This window comes from Panthera tigris, chromosome D4 (assembly GCF_018350195.1).
Source record: "Panthera tigris isolate Pti1 chromosome D4, P.tigris_Pti1_mat1.1, whole genome shotgun sequence".
NCBI classification, from domain to species: Eukaryota; Metazoa; Chordata; class Mammalia; order Carnivora; family Felidae; genus Panthera; species Panthera tigris.
This window is the reverse complement of record NC_056672.1, coordinates 92,639,420-92,653,234: the sequence shown is the minus strand read 5'-3', so window position 1 is coordinate 92,653,234 and position 13,815 is coordinate 92,639,420. Positions and strand designations below refer to the sequence as shown.

The 13,815-nt window shown below is 65.8% G+C and overlaps 1 protein-coding gene across 6 annotated transcripts in view; it reads right to left on the bottom strand.

Moving 5' to 3' along the window:
- Positions 1 to 1,259: 1,259 nt before the first annotated feature.
- Positions 1,260 to 13,815, bottom strand: part of TRAF2 (TNF receptor associated factor 2) — a 22,312-nt gene continuing 9,756 nt past the window's right edge. For 5 of the 6 annotated variants that reach the window (XM_042964039.1, XM_042964037.1, XM_042964040.1 and 2 more), the window contains exons 5-11: positions 9,174 to 9,335; positions 8,107 to 8,181; positions 6,590 to 6,664; positions 4,807 to 5,154; positions 4,145 to 4,322; positions 2,560 to 2,708; positions 1,260 to 1,967 (exon numbers count right to left, since the gene is read on the bottom strand). In XM_042964039.1, the coding sequence (XP_042819973.1) occupies positions 1,749 to 1,967; positions 2,560 to 2,708; positions 4,145 to 4,322; positions 4,807 to 5,154; positions 6,590 to 6,664; positions 8,107 to 8,181; positions 9,174 to 9,335 (1,206 nt within the window). In that variant the 3' untranslated portion in view covers positions 1,260 to 1,748. The remainder of the gene's footprint in view (positions 1,968 to 2,559; positions 2,709 to 4,144; positions 4,323 to 4,806; positions 5,155 to 6,589; positions 6,665 to 8,106; positions 8,182 to 9,173; positions 9,336 to 13,815) is intronic. The other variant, XM_042964038.1, reaches the window with a different exon arrangement.

Below are 13,815 nucleotides of genomic sequence, written 5' to 3'. Positions count from 1 at the left end.
GACGAAGCTTTAAAAACCATCAGAAAAAATACTCGAACGTTTCCTCAGAAAGACTTAGGACTTCTTGAATAAGCTGGTCAGAAGCATGGTTCACCAAGGAAATTCTACACCTTAGGTTCCCGTCTCGAACACGCTCCTGACACGGTTAACGACCGGCCTCCAGGAGCATCGGGCACTCTCGCAACCGGCAGGAAAACGAGACCGACAGCCCAGCGGACAAGTGGACAAGGGCAGGCGATGCTCTGCATTCTGCAGGAGCAGAGTAGGCGCGGCCCGCGGCCCACAGGCCTCTCGCCCACGACAGCCTGCGCACCTCAGGGAGCCCGGCACCGGGCGGCGGGGGGGGGGGGTCGGGCCATGGATGCGGGCGGCGGGGGCAAGCGGGGCAGTCGGCTCTGCGCGGGGGGCTCACATGGCGAAGACGGCGCTGAGGTCTCGGTTGTGAGAAAACAAAAGACGCGACTCGTGAGGACGCCGCTCCGGAGAGCTCGGCGGGAAGGGCCTCGGAGGACGTCAGCTTCCCCGCCACGTTTCGACACCACCGCGCTCGACGCGGGACGTGTGCGCTTCTGTGTCCTCGGACGTGGCCGCAGGGGCCGGTTTCTCTCCTCTTGGCGCTCGCGTCTCGTCCCTTCTCAGGGACGTCAGGGGGAGTCCGACACGTCACGTGTTCTCTACAGAGGCCCCCGGGGCAGCCCCAGCCCGGCCCTCTGGAACCACCCGGGTGCACACAGCCGGCGGCCAGGACCCCGAGTCTGCCCCAGCGCTGCACCCCGTGGGGCCGAGGCCCCCGCTCGAACTGAGATTCGGGTCTGCGGTTGGGGGCTGGCACCACTGGCTGCCGACTGGACGAAACACCTGGTTCTGGAGGAGACCCGGTTCCGGGGAGGCAACACGGCTTGCCGGATCCCCAAATGCAAAAGCTACTGGCCGTTCTTCCACGGCCAGAGGTCCCTGCGGGGAGGGGAGGGGAGGGGTGGGGCCACATGTGGACCTGCTCTCAAGGCAGCCCCCGGGGAGGCCTGAGGGAGGAGGAGCTGGCCAACAAAGAAGATTCCAGAAAGAACGGCTGGCTTCCGCAAGGCCTGCAGGAACAAGCATGGAGTGTCAGGGAACCCACGTAACTGCTCAGGGACTTGGTGACGCAGGAAGGGACAGGGCACTTGTAGGGAAGGGACCGAGGGACGGCAGAGAGCCAGGAGGCCCCTGTGAGGGTCAATGCCACCGAGGCCAGAGGCAAACGGATACCACTCACCACAGAGATTTAACAGTTTAATAACGACTCCTCCACAGCCCGACGGGGCAGCTACCGCACCACGTCTCACGGCAGGGCCCAACGTGCACCCCACGCTTGCCCCGGGGGCGGCTGACGGGAGGCCCTGAGGACACAGAGCGCCCTCCCTGCCCGCTGGCCTGCACAGCAGGACCTCTCCTCAGAGCAGCGGCCGGGCCTGAGCGCGTCCCTTCTCTCCGGGGGCCAAAGGGCAGGACAAGGTGCCGGCCCACCTTGCCCCCTCCGCTCACTCCGCCCCGAGCACCTACACGGACGGCCCTCGGAGGGACCGACGGGCCTGCAGCCCACCCCACGCAGCCCGGGCTGAGCGGCCTCTCCCAGGAGGCGGCCCCGTCCCGGTGGGCCACGAAGGCGGCAGGCGCCCACCCGCAGCGAGGCTCAGGCCCAGCGTGGTGGCTCCTCACCGAGCCGCCGGGCCCGGCTGCTCCTGACCCCTGACCCTGGTGGGAGGCGGCTAGAGCCCCGTCAGGTCCACAATGGCCTTGATGAAGATGGCGTCATCGCGCACGTAGGAATTCTTGGCCTCCATCTTGGAAACGGGGCAGAAGAGGGGGCAGCCGCTCGCGATGTTCATGTCGCTGACTGGCCTCTGGAAGGAGGACGAGGTCACGTCGGGTCTAAAGGCGTCGATCACGTGCTCCCGGTTGTTCTGGTCAAGCAGCATTAAGGTCACCTGGGGGAGAGCGCCCCGCGGAGGGACAACGCTGAGTCACGGCCCCCCCGCTCCACGGCTACCGGGTGTCAACCCCGTCTGGGTGATCTGCGCTCCGGCACCTTCTGTGACCAACCCCTGGGATCCCAGGCTACAGTCAGGGCTACGTGGAGCTGCATCGTTGGTGCCTTTTCTTATGTTCACGTGGCACACGTTTCCTCGCCAGAGGGCTCACAGAATACCTGCCGCCCTCCCCAAGGAACAGCACTTTTCAGATGCGCTGCCTCCACCAGGAAGACCACGGGGCTGGCCCGGCACGGCGAAGGGGAAGGACGACGGCACCGGCACCTCCGATCCCTCGCCCAACTGTGACACGAGAGCCTCAGGTACGGTCTCCAGCCGTGGCCCTTCCTCTGAAACCAGCCCCGAGGCCGCATCTGGAACCGCTGGCCCTAAGTGGCCGGAAGCCCCGGGGCCGAGCGGGTGGCGCCCCGGGCTCCACTGCAGCGACAGAGCCACGTGAGGCCCTGGGCCCAGGAGCCTGAGGGCCCATCCTGACAGCCTGCCGCCCACCGGGGTCCCCCAGAGCGGCCGCTGGGACAGCCTCGCGTACCTTTTGGTTGAAGGGCCACCGCAGGAGGGCGTCGTTGGGGCCCTTCATCACCACAAAGAAGAGAGACAGGTGCGTCCCGCGCCCGGTGCCATCTCCATTCAGGTAGATGCGCAGACACATCTTGTAGCCGTACCTGCTCGTGTAGAAGGCTGCAGGGGGGACGGGAGGGAGCGTCAGTGAAGCCAGGCCGAGGGCTCGTGCTCCCCGCAAGGAACAGAAACGCAGGGACAACACCCAGGTTGGGGGCACGTACTTCTCCTCTAAGGACGCAGTTAGTTCCTAGCGAGAACAAACGCCCAAAAGAAAAATAGGTAATTAGAAGAAACGTTTTTAGGGGCGCCTGGGTGGCTCAGCTGGTTGAGCGTCCAAGTCTTAATTTCAGCTCAGGTCATGATCTCACAGTTCGTGCACAGATCTGAGCCCCGCGTCACACTCGCTGCTCTCAGCACAGCGCCCGCTTCAGAGCCTCTGTCCGCCCTCCCGACTCTGTCTCTCCCCCACTCACACCTGCTCTCAAGAGTAAACATTAAAAAACAGCATTTCTGAAAACCCTAAATGTAACCCCAAAACAGAACCAGCCGTGAAGTTCGGGGCGGGGGGGGCTTGGCTCTAGTCAAAAGGCCGTGGTCAGACCTGAGCCGGGGCCTGGAAAGGGCACAGTGGGGGAGACCCTGGGACAAGCCAGAGGCGACATTCCCAATATCCAGCATGGCGCCCAGAGACACGCAGGAGCCCAGACACGGCACGAGGCCGGGCACCCCCGGGAGCGGCCCTCACGGTCTTCCTGCCCGTGGCCCCGGAAACCACCCTCCCTCGGCTCCCCGGACACCAGCCCGCTCCGGCTGCGCAGCTCTGCCTGAGCACAGACGAGCGTCTCCCGGGGGCGCGTCACGGGGCCACCCCAGCTGGAGCTCACGCTCAGTTCTCTATCAGGTTCCGCCAGAGCTGGACCCGGAGGAAAGCTGATCGGCAGGCACGCTCCCACTCCCGAGGAAACGCGCTAGCAAAAGGAGCTGCCTGCTCGCATCCAGTGCAGAGGGGCCGGCCTCCCGAACATGCCGCTCCCCACGTGGCAGTCGCCTGTCCCAGCCAGGAAGACAGAGCGTGAGCATCCGGTTCCAGGGGACGGCGCGGTCGCGGGCGGGCCTGCCTGCGTCCCTGTACCCGCCAGCAGGAGAGGCGCCCCGCCCCTGCCCCCCGCTCGCCCGGGCTCCGAACACACAACCACGGCAGCAACTTCACCGAAGTAAACGGTAAAGGGCGCCCGTGGGGTGGCAGGCTCCTCGGTGCGGGGTGGGGGGCCGGGCTCGGCAGGAAGGGCCGTGGGCCGCGCGTGGCCCTGGCAGAGCAAGGGAGCCCGCCGCGTGGACGAGCGCCGCCCTCTCCCCCGCGGTGCCTTCCAGGGAACACCCCTGCGAGTACCCGCCCGAAGTTCCGTGCGTGAGGGGAGTCCCGGCCCAGGCGGCCACCCGCCCAGCCCGCGTCCTCCCGCGGAGGCGCTGCCGGCACAGCAGGGGCCTCCAGCCCGAGGGTGCGTGAGTAGCTCGGACACCAGCAGCTCCGAGGACAAGTTCCAGAACGGCACCTGGAGAGAAGATGGCGGGCGTGCGGCCAGCCACAGCTTCCTGGCGCTTCCTGGCGAAATCCGAGATCTTCCAGAGAAACACGCCGTCGAAGGTGGACGCCTCCATCTCGTGGACCTTCTGCTCCAGCTCGGCCATGGCCAGGTCCTTCAGGCCGATGCTCCTCTCCAGCTGCTGCACCTGGGGGCGCAGGGGGCCCCGTGAGGGTGCCGGCGGGAGGGGCTGCGGGCCTCAGGGGCCACCTTGCATTTCGCAGGACGGCGCTTAGGGAAGCGCCCCCACGCCCACCCTTCCACCGACTTCGAGCAGGACGGCTTCTCCCACTGCCCGGGGCTTGACCGGGCTCAGCTCGTAGGGGAGCTCCGTCCCCACAACACCCCGGACCCCACCCGCGCCCGAGACTCGAGAGCTCAGTGTCAGGAAACGCACTTGTGGAACCCACAGGCCCGAGAGGAGGGGCCACCTCCCAGAGGCCTCCAGCGCCCCCACGTCAGGCCCATCGGTGCACACGGCTCCGAGAGGGACTCCGGCTCAGACACAGAAGCGGAGAAGCAGGAGGAGCGTCACGCCGGAACTCAAGGTGCCATCCCTGAAATCCCAGCCCCGAGGCCCCGTGGTGCCCTGGGGCCCGCCCAGACTAGCCCTGGGGGCCCCGGGCCCAGACCTTGTTACTCAGGGCCTCGATCCTGTCCTGGTCCAGTCGGTGCTGCCGGCCACAGGCCTCGGCGGTCATGGCCACCCTCTCCACCTCCCGGTTCAGGACGCAGACGATGTTCTCGAAGGTGGCCGTCTTCCTCTCCAGGGCCTCACACCGCTGCCGGAGCTCCGCGGCCTTGGGGAGCTCGGCCTCGGGGTGCAGCGTGCCGGCTTCCCAGCCCCCGACCTCGCCTTGGCCCAGGAAGCGGCCATCGGCCCCCGACGGGTGCCTGGCCTCCAGGAGGCCGCCCAGCAGCATGGCCAGGTGCTCCCGGAGCCACTGGGCCTCGTGCTGCTGCTGCTTCTCACTCTCCACCTGCAGAGGGAAGACGGGGAGGCTCACGGCGCCACACCCGCACTCGGCTCGGCGCCAGAGCCCCACGGACGTGCCGCAAGGTGCGGCGACGCCTCCGCATCATTCGCTTGCCGGCACGTCACCTGTCGCTGGTGTCACTGTCTTTCCAAAATCCAAACCTTCCTGGTGACTCGTCTGCTTTCATGTGAAGTAACAGGAAAGAAGACACGGTTTAAAACTGCCCGGGGTGGAGGGTGGGGGGGACCAGTAAAGCTAAGCTTCTTCAAATCCTCTTTATCGTACGGTTCTGACCCGGCAGCCAATTTCTCCTGAGACTTCACGACAAACTTAAAAAAGTTAAACGCTCCCAAAACACCAAACGAAGGAAAGAACAGAGGCCCCGTGAGGCACAGCGCCCAGGGCGCAGCTCCCCAGCGGGGCTCTGACGGGACGCCCCTGCCAATCCGGAGGGGCGTGTGTGAGGCCTCAGGTCAGGATGAGGTCAACAGGCTCAAGACGACACGCGTCCTCAGTGGCAATCGCACTCAGGCCACGGTGGACTCTGGCCGCTGGAAGGGCGGTGGCTGCGGCACCCGGGGCCAGGCCTGGCCTCGGGCGGCGCCCAGGGCGGGGGGGGCCCAGGGCCTGCATGGGAACGGACCGCCACCACGTCACCAAACAATGAGCAACGGTGGGAGGTGACACCAGAGAGCGGGTGTCAAGGCACCAGGTGACAGCACAGCCGGGGCTACCACCCTTGGAAGTTTCTGAGGAGCAGAGCACCGGCCGTTCCCCAGGCCCTCAGAGAGCCCCTTGGGGGACAGACGGTCAGGGAAAACGGTAGAGGCCAAGCGGACGGAGAACCGCCCAGCCCTGAGGGAGCTGAATGGAAGCTGACAGGTCAAGGTCCTGAGGTGGGAACGGGTCAGTGTGCCCAAGGACGGACAAGCCAGTGACTGGTGCAGAGACGACGTCAGAGGCAGCCAGGGCCACACAGGCCACGGAAGTAGGGGAGGCAGGTGGGTCCAGGACCTGTGTGCAGGCAGCATGGGTCTCTGGCTGCCCTGGATGTGAGGCCGGTGACACGAGGTGCTCTTTTTGGGAAGGTACAGAAACAGGGCAGGGGGGCAGGGGGGTAGGGGGGTGGGGAGTGGGCACGTGTCACAGTGTGCGGCCGAGGCCAGAAACGCCCACCAGACACCAGGGAGGTACAAGGCCCTGGGCATTTTCAGCAGAGGGACGCGAGCCCTGACTGAGACTGGGACACCTGACGGCCGAGCAGGTGGACAAGGCAGCAGAAACGGGAGGGAAACCAGGAGGCCAGTCTGAAGGCTCGGCAGATCCGGCATTCGGGGAGAGGGCACGCGGCACGCTTCTGCAGGCTCCGCCCACTCACCAGGATCGACGGGCACCCGCCCAGCCCCCAGCGGACGGACCCAGGGCCCACGGGACTCACCATCTCGGGGCAGCCGACAGCACGGAACCTGCACGGGACTCGGCATCTGCCACATGCCCGGACGTGGTCCTGGAACTGGAAGGACGGACGCCGTCGGTGCCCTTACTCTCTCCTCCCTGCCACCGTCCCCTCCCCGGACCCCACCCCCACCGGCCTGGCCCCTGCGGTCTCAGGCTGAACACGGCCCACAACCCACCACAGGTGTGCACGTACACACGCACGCACACGTGGCCACGTGGCCTGTGCGTGTCAATGAAGGGAGGTGGGTGCAGGCCAAGGGCTTCAGAACACGCGCAGACGCCCAGCTCCGTGCTTGGGCCTCTGCACCCCCGTCTCTCCACCACAGCTCGTAGGACACATTGTGTCGAGGGCCCCCGGGCCCTTGGGAGCGAGGAGGAGCCGGCCTGACCGGGGGTCAGATGCCCACGACGGACCAGCAGGGTGCTGGCACACGACAACGCCGATGCCGACAGGCGCGGAACCCAGAGAGCCCGCCCGTGCACACGCCGGGCACTGACACGGGCGGCACGTTCCGCCAGCAAAGACCAGGGCGGAGGGGGGCACTCGTAAGTGGGCAAGGGCGAGCGGTCCCTCTGCCTCCATCTGCCAGGGCCGTGGAAGAGAGAGACCGTCAGAGCTACGAATGCCAGACAAAAATAAATGAAACGTTAAACTAAGTAAAAGGACAGGGGACCGTGGCCCAAACCACCGCTGACACTTAGGGCGTCAAACACAGAGAAAAGGAGCACGGAGTCTCCCCCCGTTGCAAGAGGCGGGCGGGAGTCCCGATGTTCCCGGTCAGGGATGCGGGCCAGCCCGGAGCGAACAGCTCCCAGCCTGGCTCACGCCGGGACAGAGGGGAACTGGGAGTCCCGAGAGCCCCTATCTGCCCCCACCTCGGGGGTCTGTCATGGTGCCTGTGGGCGGGGCCTGGGCTCGGCCAGTCAGCACACTTTCCCCGGTTTCCAAAACTCGAAGCCCACTCCGTCCGTAAAGGGCGATCTCAGACTAGAAAGCCGAGGCGGATGGCAGCTCAGCACCGAGACGGCCTCCCGGGGCCGCCAGACCAGAGGCGTGCGCGTGAGTCCCAGAAACGAGGCCGCCAGCGTGGTCCACGACTGACACTGTGAAAGCAGCCGTAGGCCGGGGCGGCACACGTAAGCCACCAGGCCGAGGGGATCCGGCACCGAGATGCTCCGCGGCAAGAGGGCTGAGAACGCATGGAATCAGGCAAAAATCCGAGCCAGAAGCGTCAGTATGAAGCCGCAGTACGTTCTCTCTTTACCGGGAGCTCGGAGCCTGCCCCCAGCCCTGCGGGGTTCTGGATGCAGGTGAGCGTGCGCGCAGGGGTGAGACTGAGCGGCGGCCAGCATCTCAGGCGTGTGCGACTTCTCCCGGGCCGGGTCACTTCCACCGTGGGAAGCGTAACAGAACAGCGGCCCACGGGCCACCACTGAGCACGGGGCACAACGCGCACGCCCCCGCCCCGTCGTCACAGGCGCCAGGAAACCACTTACTTTCTCGCGGGAGATCTTCTTCTTGCCACAGCCGTCACAGGTCAGGGGGAACTTGGGGCAGACTTCGTGGTGCGCCTGAAAGACAGCGGTCAGGAGCCGGGGCGTGCGTGAGGTCACCCTTGCCGCCTCGTGGCCTCGTTCCGGGGTCGCGGCTCCCGAGACCCCTGACGGGGCAGCTCCCACAGGCACTCGCAAGTGTCACTTGGGAGGGTCAGAGCAGAACCCCCTCTTCTCCATCTGGCAGCTCGGGGCCACGTGAGGACAAGCCGTCCACGGCGACCAGGGCAGAGCACCGCTGCTGGTCACCCGAACTGAAACCAGGCCACTGAGGAGCAAGGCCGTGGGACGTTGAGACCCTGGCCCTGTGAGCGGCCAGATGCCCCGTGAGTGGACGCGCTCGGGCCTCTGGACCGAATGGTCTACAGAATGGGGGTCTGAGGGGCACAGCAAGGACAGACGTGCAGCCCAGCTTCTTCAAGGAACAGCGGCAAAAACAAACAAACAAAAAACAAGCAGCCCCGCAGAGCACAATTAAAGAGACCTTGCGGACACACCATCAAGATGCAGCGTGGGGACCGTGTGGACCCCGATCCCGACAAATCAGATGTCGGGAGACACGGGCACCAAGTGAGCCGGGGATGGCGGGGAGTCGCCGCTGAGACCCGGAAGGGACAGTGGCATGTGCAGCGGTCTAAGAGCAAACGTGCTCAGAAACACATTCTCAAAGTTTCCAGGAGACACGACACAAAGCCCGGGACCCCCTAGCAAGCAGGGGGAGCCACGTGGCGCCAGGCGCGTGGGGACACGGACACGCTCCAGGGAGGGTGGCCCAGGCCTGGCGCTGCGGCTCCCTCCGTGTGAGTTTTTCTAAAATAAAACAGGTTTTTAAAACCACTCGGCTCTGCCTTCAGATCCGCCCGAATTCCTACCAGGAACCTTCCACCCCGCTGGCTGCGAGCGGCGGACTGGTGGGACGCGGCGAAGACGCCACGGCGGCCGCGACGGCGGGACGGCAGGCTCAGCGTTGGGGCTCGAGGAGCTAGGGGAGCCCTGCCGGACGCCCTCACCTTCAGGTCGGCCCAGCAGCAGGGCGCCCGGCAGTGCCTGCAGCTGAGGCTCCTCTCCGGGCACTCCTGTTCCGAGTGCCGCTCCTTCTCTCCGAGGCGAACCAGGCCTCTGCACGCCGGGCACTCGGTCAGCATGAACGGGCAGTGTCCTTCGTGGCAGCTCTGGCAACAAAGGGAGCACGGCGTCAACAGGGCACGCGGCGGACACGGTGCGCACACAGCTGGCCGTCCCGGCTGCGGCTCCGCTCAGGCTCCGACGCCAGGCGCCGGGCCCCGTCCCGAAGCCACAAGCACCGGGCACTCATCCGCTCCGACGCCCGTGCTCCAGGTGAGACCGGGGCGGGGGTGGGGAACGACTCCACGCTAGCTGGCTGCACCCCACCCACGTGACACCCCAGGGATATCCCGCCCCGTTGAAGCTCCAGACTGACACTCCGGGACAACAGGATCACTGGCCAGAGAGTGAGAAGGGCCACGGAGCCCAGGCCGAGGCGGAGGGCCGGGCGGGCGGAGGGACGAAGCCGGCTTGCTGGGTGCAGGGCGGCCAGGGCCGGAGTGGGGCAGGCTCTCGGTGGACAGGAGGCACAGGAGCGCTGAGGGCCGATGTGCTGGGAGGACGGACCACAGCGGCCAGACCGAGCAGAGGAGGACGAGGAGCCCACCCGCTCATCCCACGCCCGTGCTGACAGCCCACAGGCAGTGGGCCCGGCCCGGGGTCCCCCAGTAGGAGGGAGGTGCAGTGAGGAGGGCGGGATGTGCTGTCTCCCGGCTGGAGCCACGAGCCGCGAGCGGGGAGAGTCGAAACCGGTTGGAACCCGGCTGAACCTCAGCTGGAGGACGACGCTGTGGGAGGGGCTTGGGGCAGAGAAGCCGGTGGGTGGGTGGGTGGCGGGAAGGTGGGAGAGGCAGGAGTGCCCCCAGGGCGCCGGTCCCGACCCCAGCCCGGCACTCCCTGCGGGCGTGGCGCGAAGTTCCCAGCAAGGGGAACAGCAGAGGGGTGCCGGGTGGAGAGACCTCTAGGTTTGTCTGCCGTCCCTTTTATTGTGTCAAAACACGCGCGACACAAATTTACCATCTTAACCGCTTTTAAGGGCATCGAGCACATTCATGTTGTTGTGCATCGGTCCCCAGAACGTATTCATCTTCCCAGACTGGACTCTGTCCTGTGACACACGGCCCCTCCCCTCCCCCGGGATCCGACGCCTCCAGGGCCTCCGGTAAGCGTCCACTCCTACAGAACGTGTCCCCTGCGACGGGCTACTCTCAGCACGGTGCTAAGTTTTAGGTAGGACACACGAGGCCACATCAGGGACGACGTGGGGCCTGCTGGGCAAGGAGGCAGAGGTGGCTGCGAGAGGAAAGTTCTAGACCGGCCAGAGCAGAAGCAGGCTCAGCCACTCCAGCGAGGTTCAGGCTGGGCAGCTCTGGGCTGCGATGCCCGAGGGGCGTGGTCTTTGGGGTTTCCCTGCAGAATCCCGGTTGTGGGGTACCTGAGGGGACCAGGGGAGCCTCCGACCTGCTCTTCCCGAGTGGGGAACAGGGTGGTCGTGTCTCCGTCCCGCGCCAGGGGCCTGGCTGTTGGCGCCAAAGCCCAGCATGTACAGGGCAGAGGCCACGGGTGAGCCCCAGGGATGCGGAACGCGTGGGGTGTCCTTCCCGCACGGTGTGGAAACTCTGGATGTCACGTCCGGTGGCGCCCGCGCCTCCTCACGGACCCCACGTCACCAGTCTCCCGGGGCAGGCACCCCTGCCCTCTGACTTCCCACGGGGACACATACAGACCAGATGCTACATTCCCGGCCAGCCGCCCTAGTGACCCCACGGCAGCCCGACAGAGCACCCCATATGCTGCCAGGTGAGGTCCCAGCCTGTCCAAAGAACACGCCGTGGACTGCCTGGCTGCACAAAGCCCGGGTCCTCACAGCCTGCGCCCGGCCTCCCTGAAGCGCCCCCACAGCCCCGGGGCTCCTCCGCTCCCTGCCCACAGCTGCTCGAAGGCTCCCGGCTGGGCACGCGGCCCGGTCCCCCACCATCCACCTGCACTTGCCGCAGGGTCCCTGGGGCTCTGGCAGGTGGATGTCACATACCCCACCACGATCCAACAACAGGCAGCGCCCGGGCCACACCAGGTACACCATAAACACTCGAAACGAACCAAGGACAAGTCTCAGAAATGATCATGGCTCAGAGTGGAAAAGATACAGCGGCTACAGCTGAGGTGCTTGGATTTCATTGAAGGCGTGTTAACACATAACGTGGGAGTCCCCAAGGGAAGCACAGAGCAAGCAGGCACCCCCGGGAGGGCTGAGGGCATGCGGCCCCCTGCTGACGGCCGCCCCTGGGCCCGGCTGACGGTGGAGGCCTGAGTTCATCATCCCAGGGCCTCTCTGGAGCAGGCACTCAGCACCACCACCCTCGAGGGATCAGAGGGACCACCTTCACGTCCACTCAGGGAGAAGCACACGCCTTGGAGAAATCAGCCTTTATTCAACCAGAATTCAAACTAAGTGTCTCGGTGAAAAGAGCTGTGCTGACTCTGAATTCACAGGGACGTGCGGGACATCAAGCAGGCTTGACTCGGTCTCCCCTTTCAACTGTGACCACTGGTCACCCGTCCCCCATCCCACCTTCAGCGGAGAGCTTCCCCCCTGCCAGCCGGCCCCTCCTCTGCCTCCAGCCGCAGGCTCCTGCACCCGCCCCCAGAGAAACGGCCCTGGGGCTGTGCACACGGGCACCTCTGGCACCTGGCAGGCGCCCCACTAACATCTTTGAACTGGAGTTTTAAATTATTGGGTTCTCAGAAAATACCAGGCATAGTTGCAAAGGAAAAACCTATTCAGAGGCTAACCGGGACTCTCCGAACAGCTCAGCCACGGCTCAGGCGTTTCACAACACTACTGCTCCCGGCCCCGCAAAGGGCAGCGAGCCGGCTCAGAGAGGAGGGCGGTGTGCACAGAGGCCTTGATCTCACCCAGGCCGGTGACGTTCACGGCCAGGGACAGGGTTTGCCAAAGGCCAGGCCCAGTGTCCCAGAGCAGCGCCCGCCCTCCCACGTGACCAAACCCACCCTCTCAGGGACTTTCCGGGGCTCTCCGGGCCAGCCAGGGACTTTCCAGCCTGCATGCCTGCAGGGCCGTGGCCGAGCCCACAGGCTGGCTGCGGTCCCTGGCCCTCAGCCGGAGGCCCACGAAGCCACCGCCCACCCACACCTCGGGCCTGGAGGCAGCAGAAACCGGCCTTCCAGACCGGGAGGTGGTGGGGGGGGGGGTGGTATTCCACCTGTCCCCAGGGGGTCTCTGGGTCCCTACAGAAGGCAGCACAGCCCACTGTGCCTACTTCCTGGGCCCACCAGCCCCCAGAGCCTGCTCGGGCTTCCCACCCTCCCGGGAGAGACCCCAAACCCCAAGGCCTGCCGTCGGGACAGCCCCGGGCAGTAACGGCTGCAGGCCCGTGCTGCTGAGCAGGGCCGCCCCGCTGTGCGGGTATGGCCGGGAGCCTCCGGGTCTCACTCCCAGGAAGGCAGCAGTGAGGGTGCAGGGAGCCGAGAGCTGCTCCACTCGAGGCCCCAGGCGCCTGCTGGATGGACAGCACGTCTCACCTTCCCCACCAGAGGCTCCTCCCTGGGTACGGCCAAGCCGCTCCCCTGGAAACACGCGGCTGAGAGCCCGAAGACCAAAAAGGCTAGTGGGTCAACAGAACGAGGGAAGGACGGCACACAGGCCGGGAGCCCGGGTCCCAGTTTCAGACCCAATGGGCCCTCCCTCACCGTCACGACTCAGTGCCCAGGGCCCACCCCACGACGGGGCTGTCCTAGGGCCCGAGGCAGGCCTAGCTCCTGAGCCTGAGCCTAGGAGAGCCAGGCTTCCGTACCCACAGCCTCTCCGGCCTCGCCTACGGGGCTGCCCATCTGAGAGCCCCACCTGCCGCTCCACGCCAGTCCCAACCTCTTGTCCTGGCGGCGGCCTGGCTGCTTCTTGCCTCTCTGGGTTTCGCTGTTTCAGGGCTGTCACGGGAGAGGATGGCCACAGGACCGGTCCCCTAAGTCGGGCTCCTCTCACTGAACGGAGTACCCTTAAGGTCTGTTCATACGTGTCACCATTTTGTTCCCTCCCTCTTACAGCTGAATCCTATTCTGTGGTGTGGACTGACCATGTCTTCTCTGTCCCACCGTCAGCTGGCGGATGCTCGGCTGCCATGACATTTGTGCACGAGTAAGTGGGCTGTGCCAGTTAAGAGGACGGCCGAGCGAGCGAGCGAGCTGTGGACGCTGCGCGAGGGCGGGCAGGTCCGGTCACACAGAGGCCCCGCTGTACCAACGCAGGGACGCACGCTAGCCTTGCCTGGCTGGGACAGGCCACGGCAGGATGGGAACAGCAGCCACCGCCCTGTCACTGGCCAGATGCCTTTCTGTGACCGCAGATCGAACGTGGCTACTCCTGCAATGCCCAACGTCTAGACAGTTTGAGAAAAGAAAGCCCTAGTCTGAAGACTCACGGAAAAATCCCACCGAGCAAGAAAGCTACTTTCCTGCACGTTCAGCCCCGCAGAGCCAGCACAAGGTCCTAGCGCACCCGGCCCCCTCGCCGCCACCCGCCACAACCCTCCACAGATGACACCGGGCCCGGCCAGGTGCAAGCCCCAC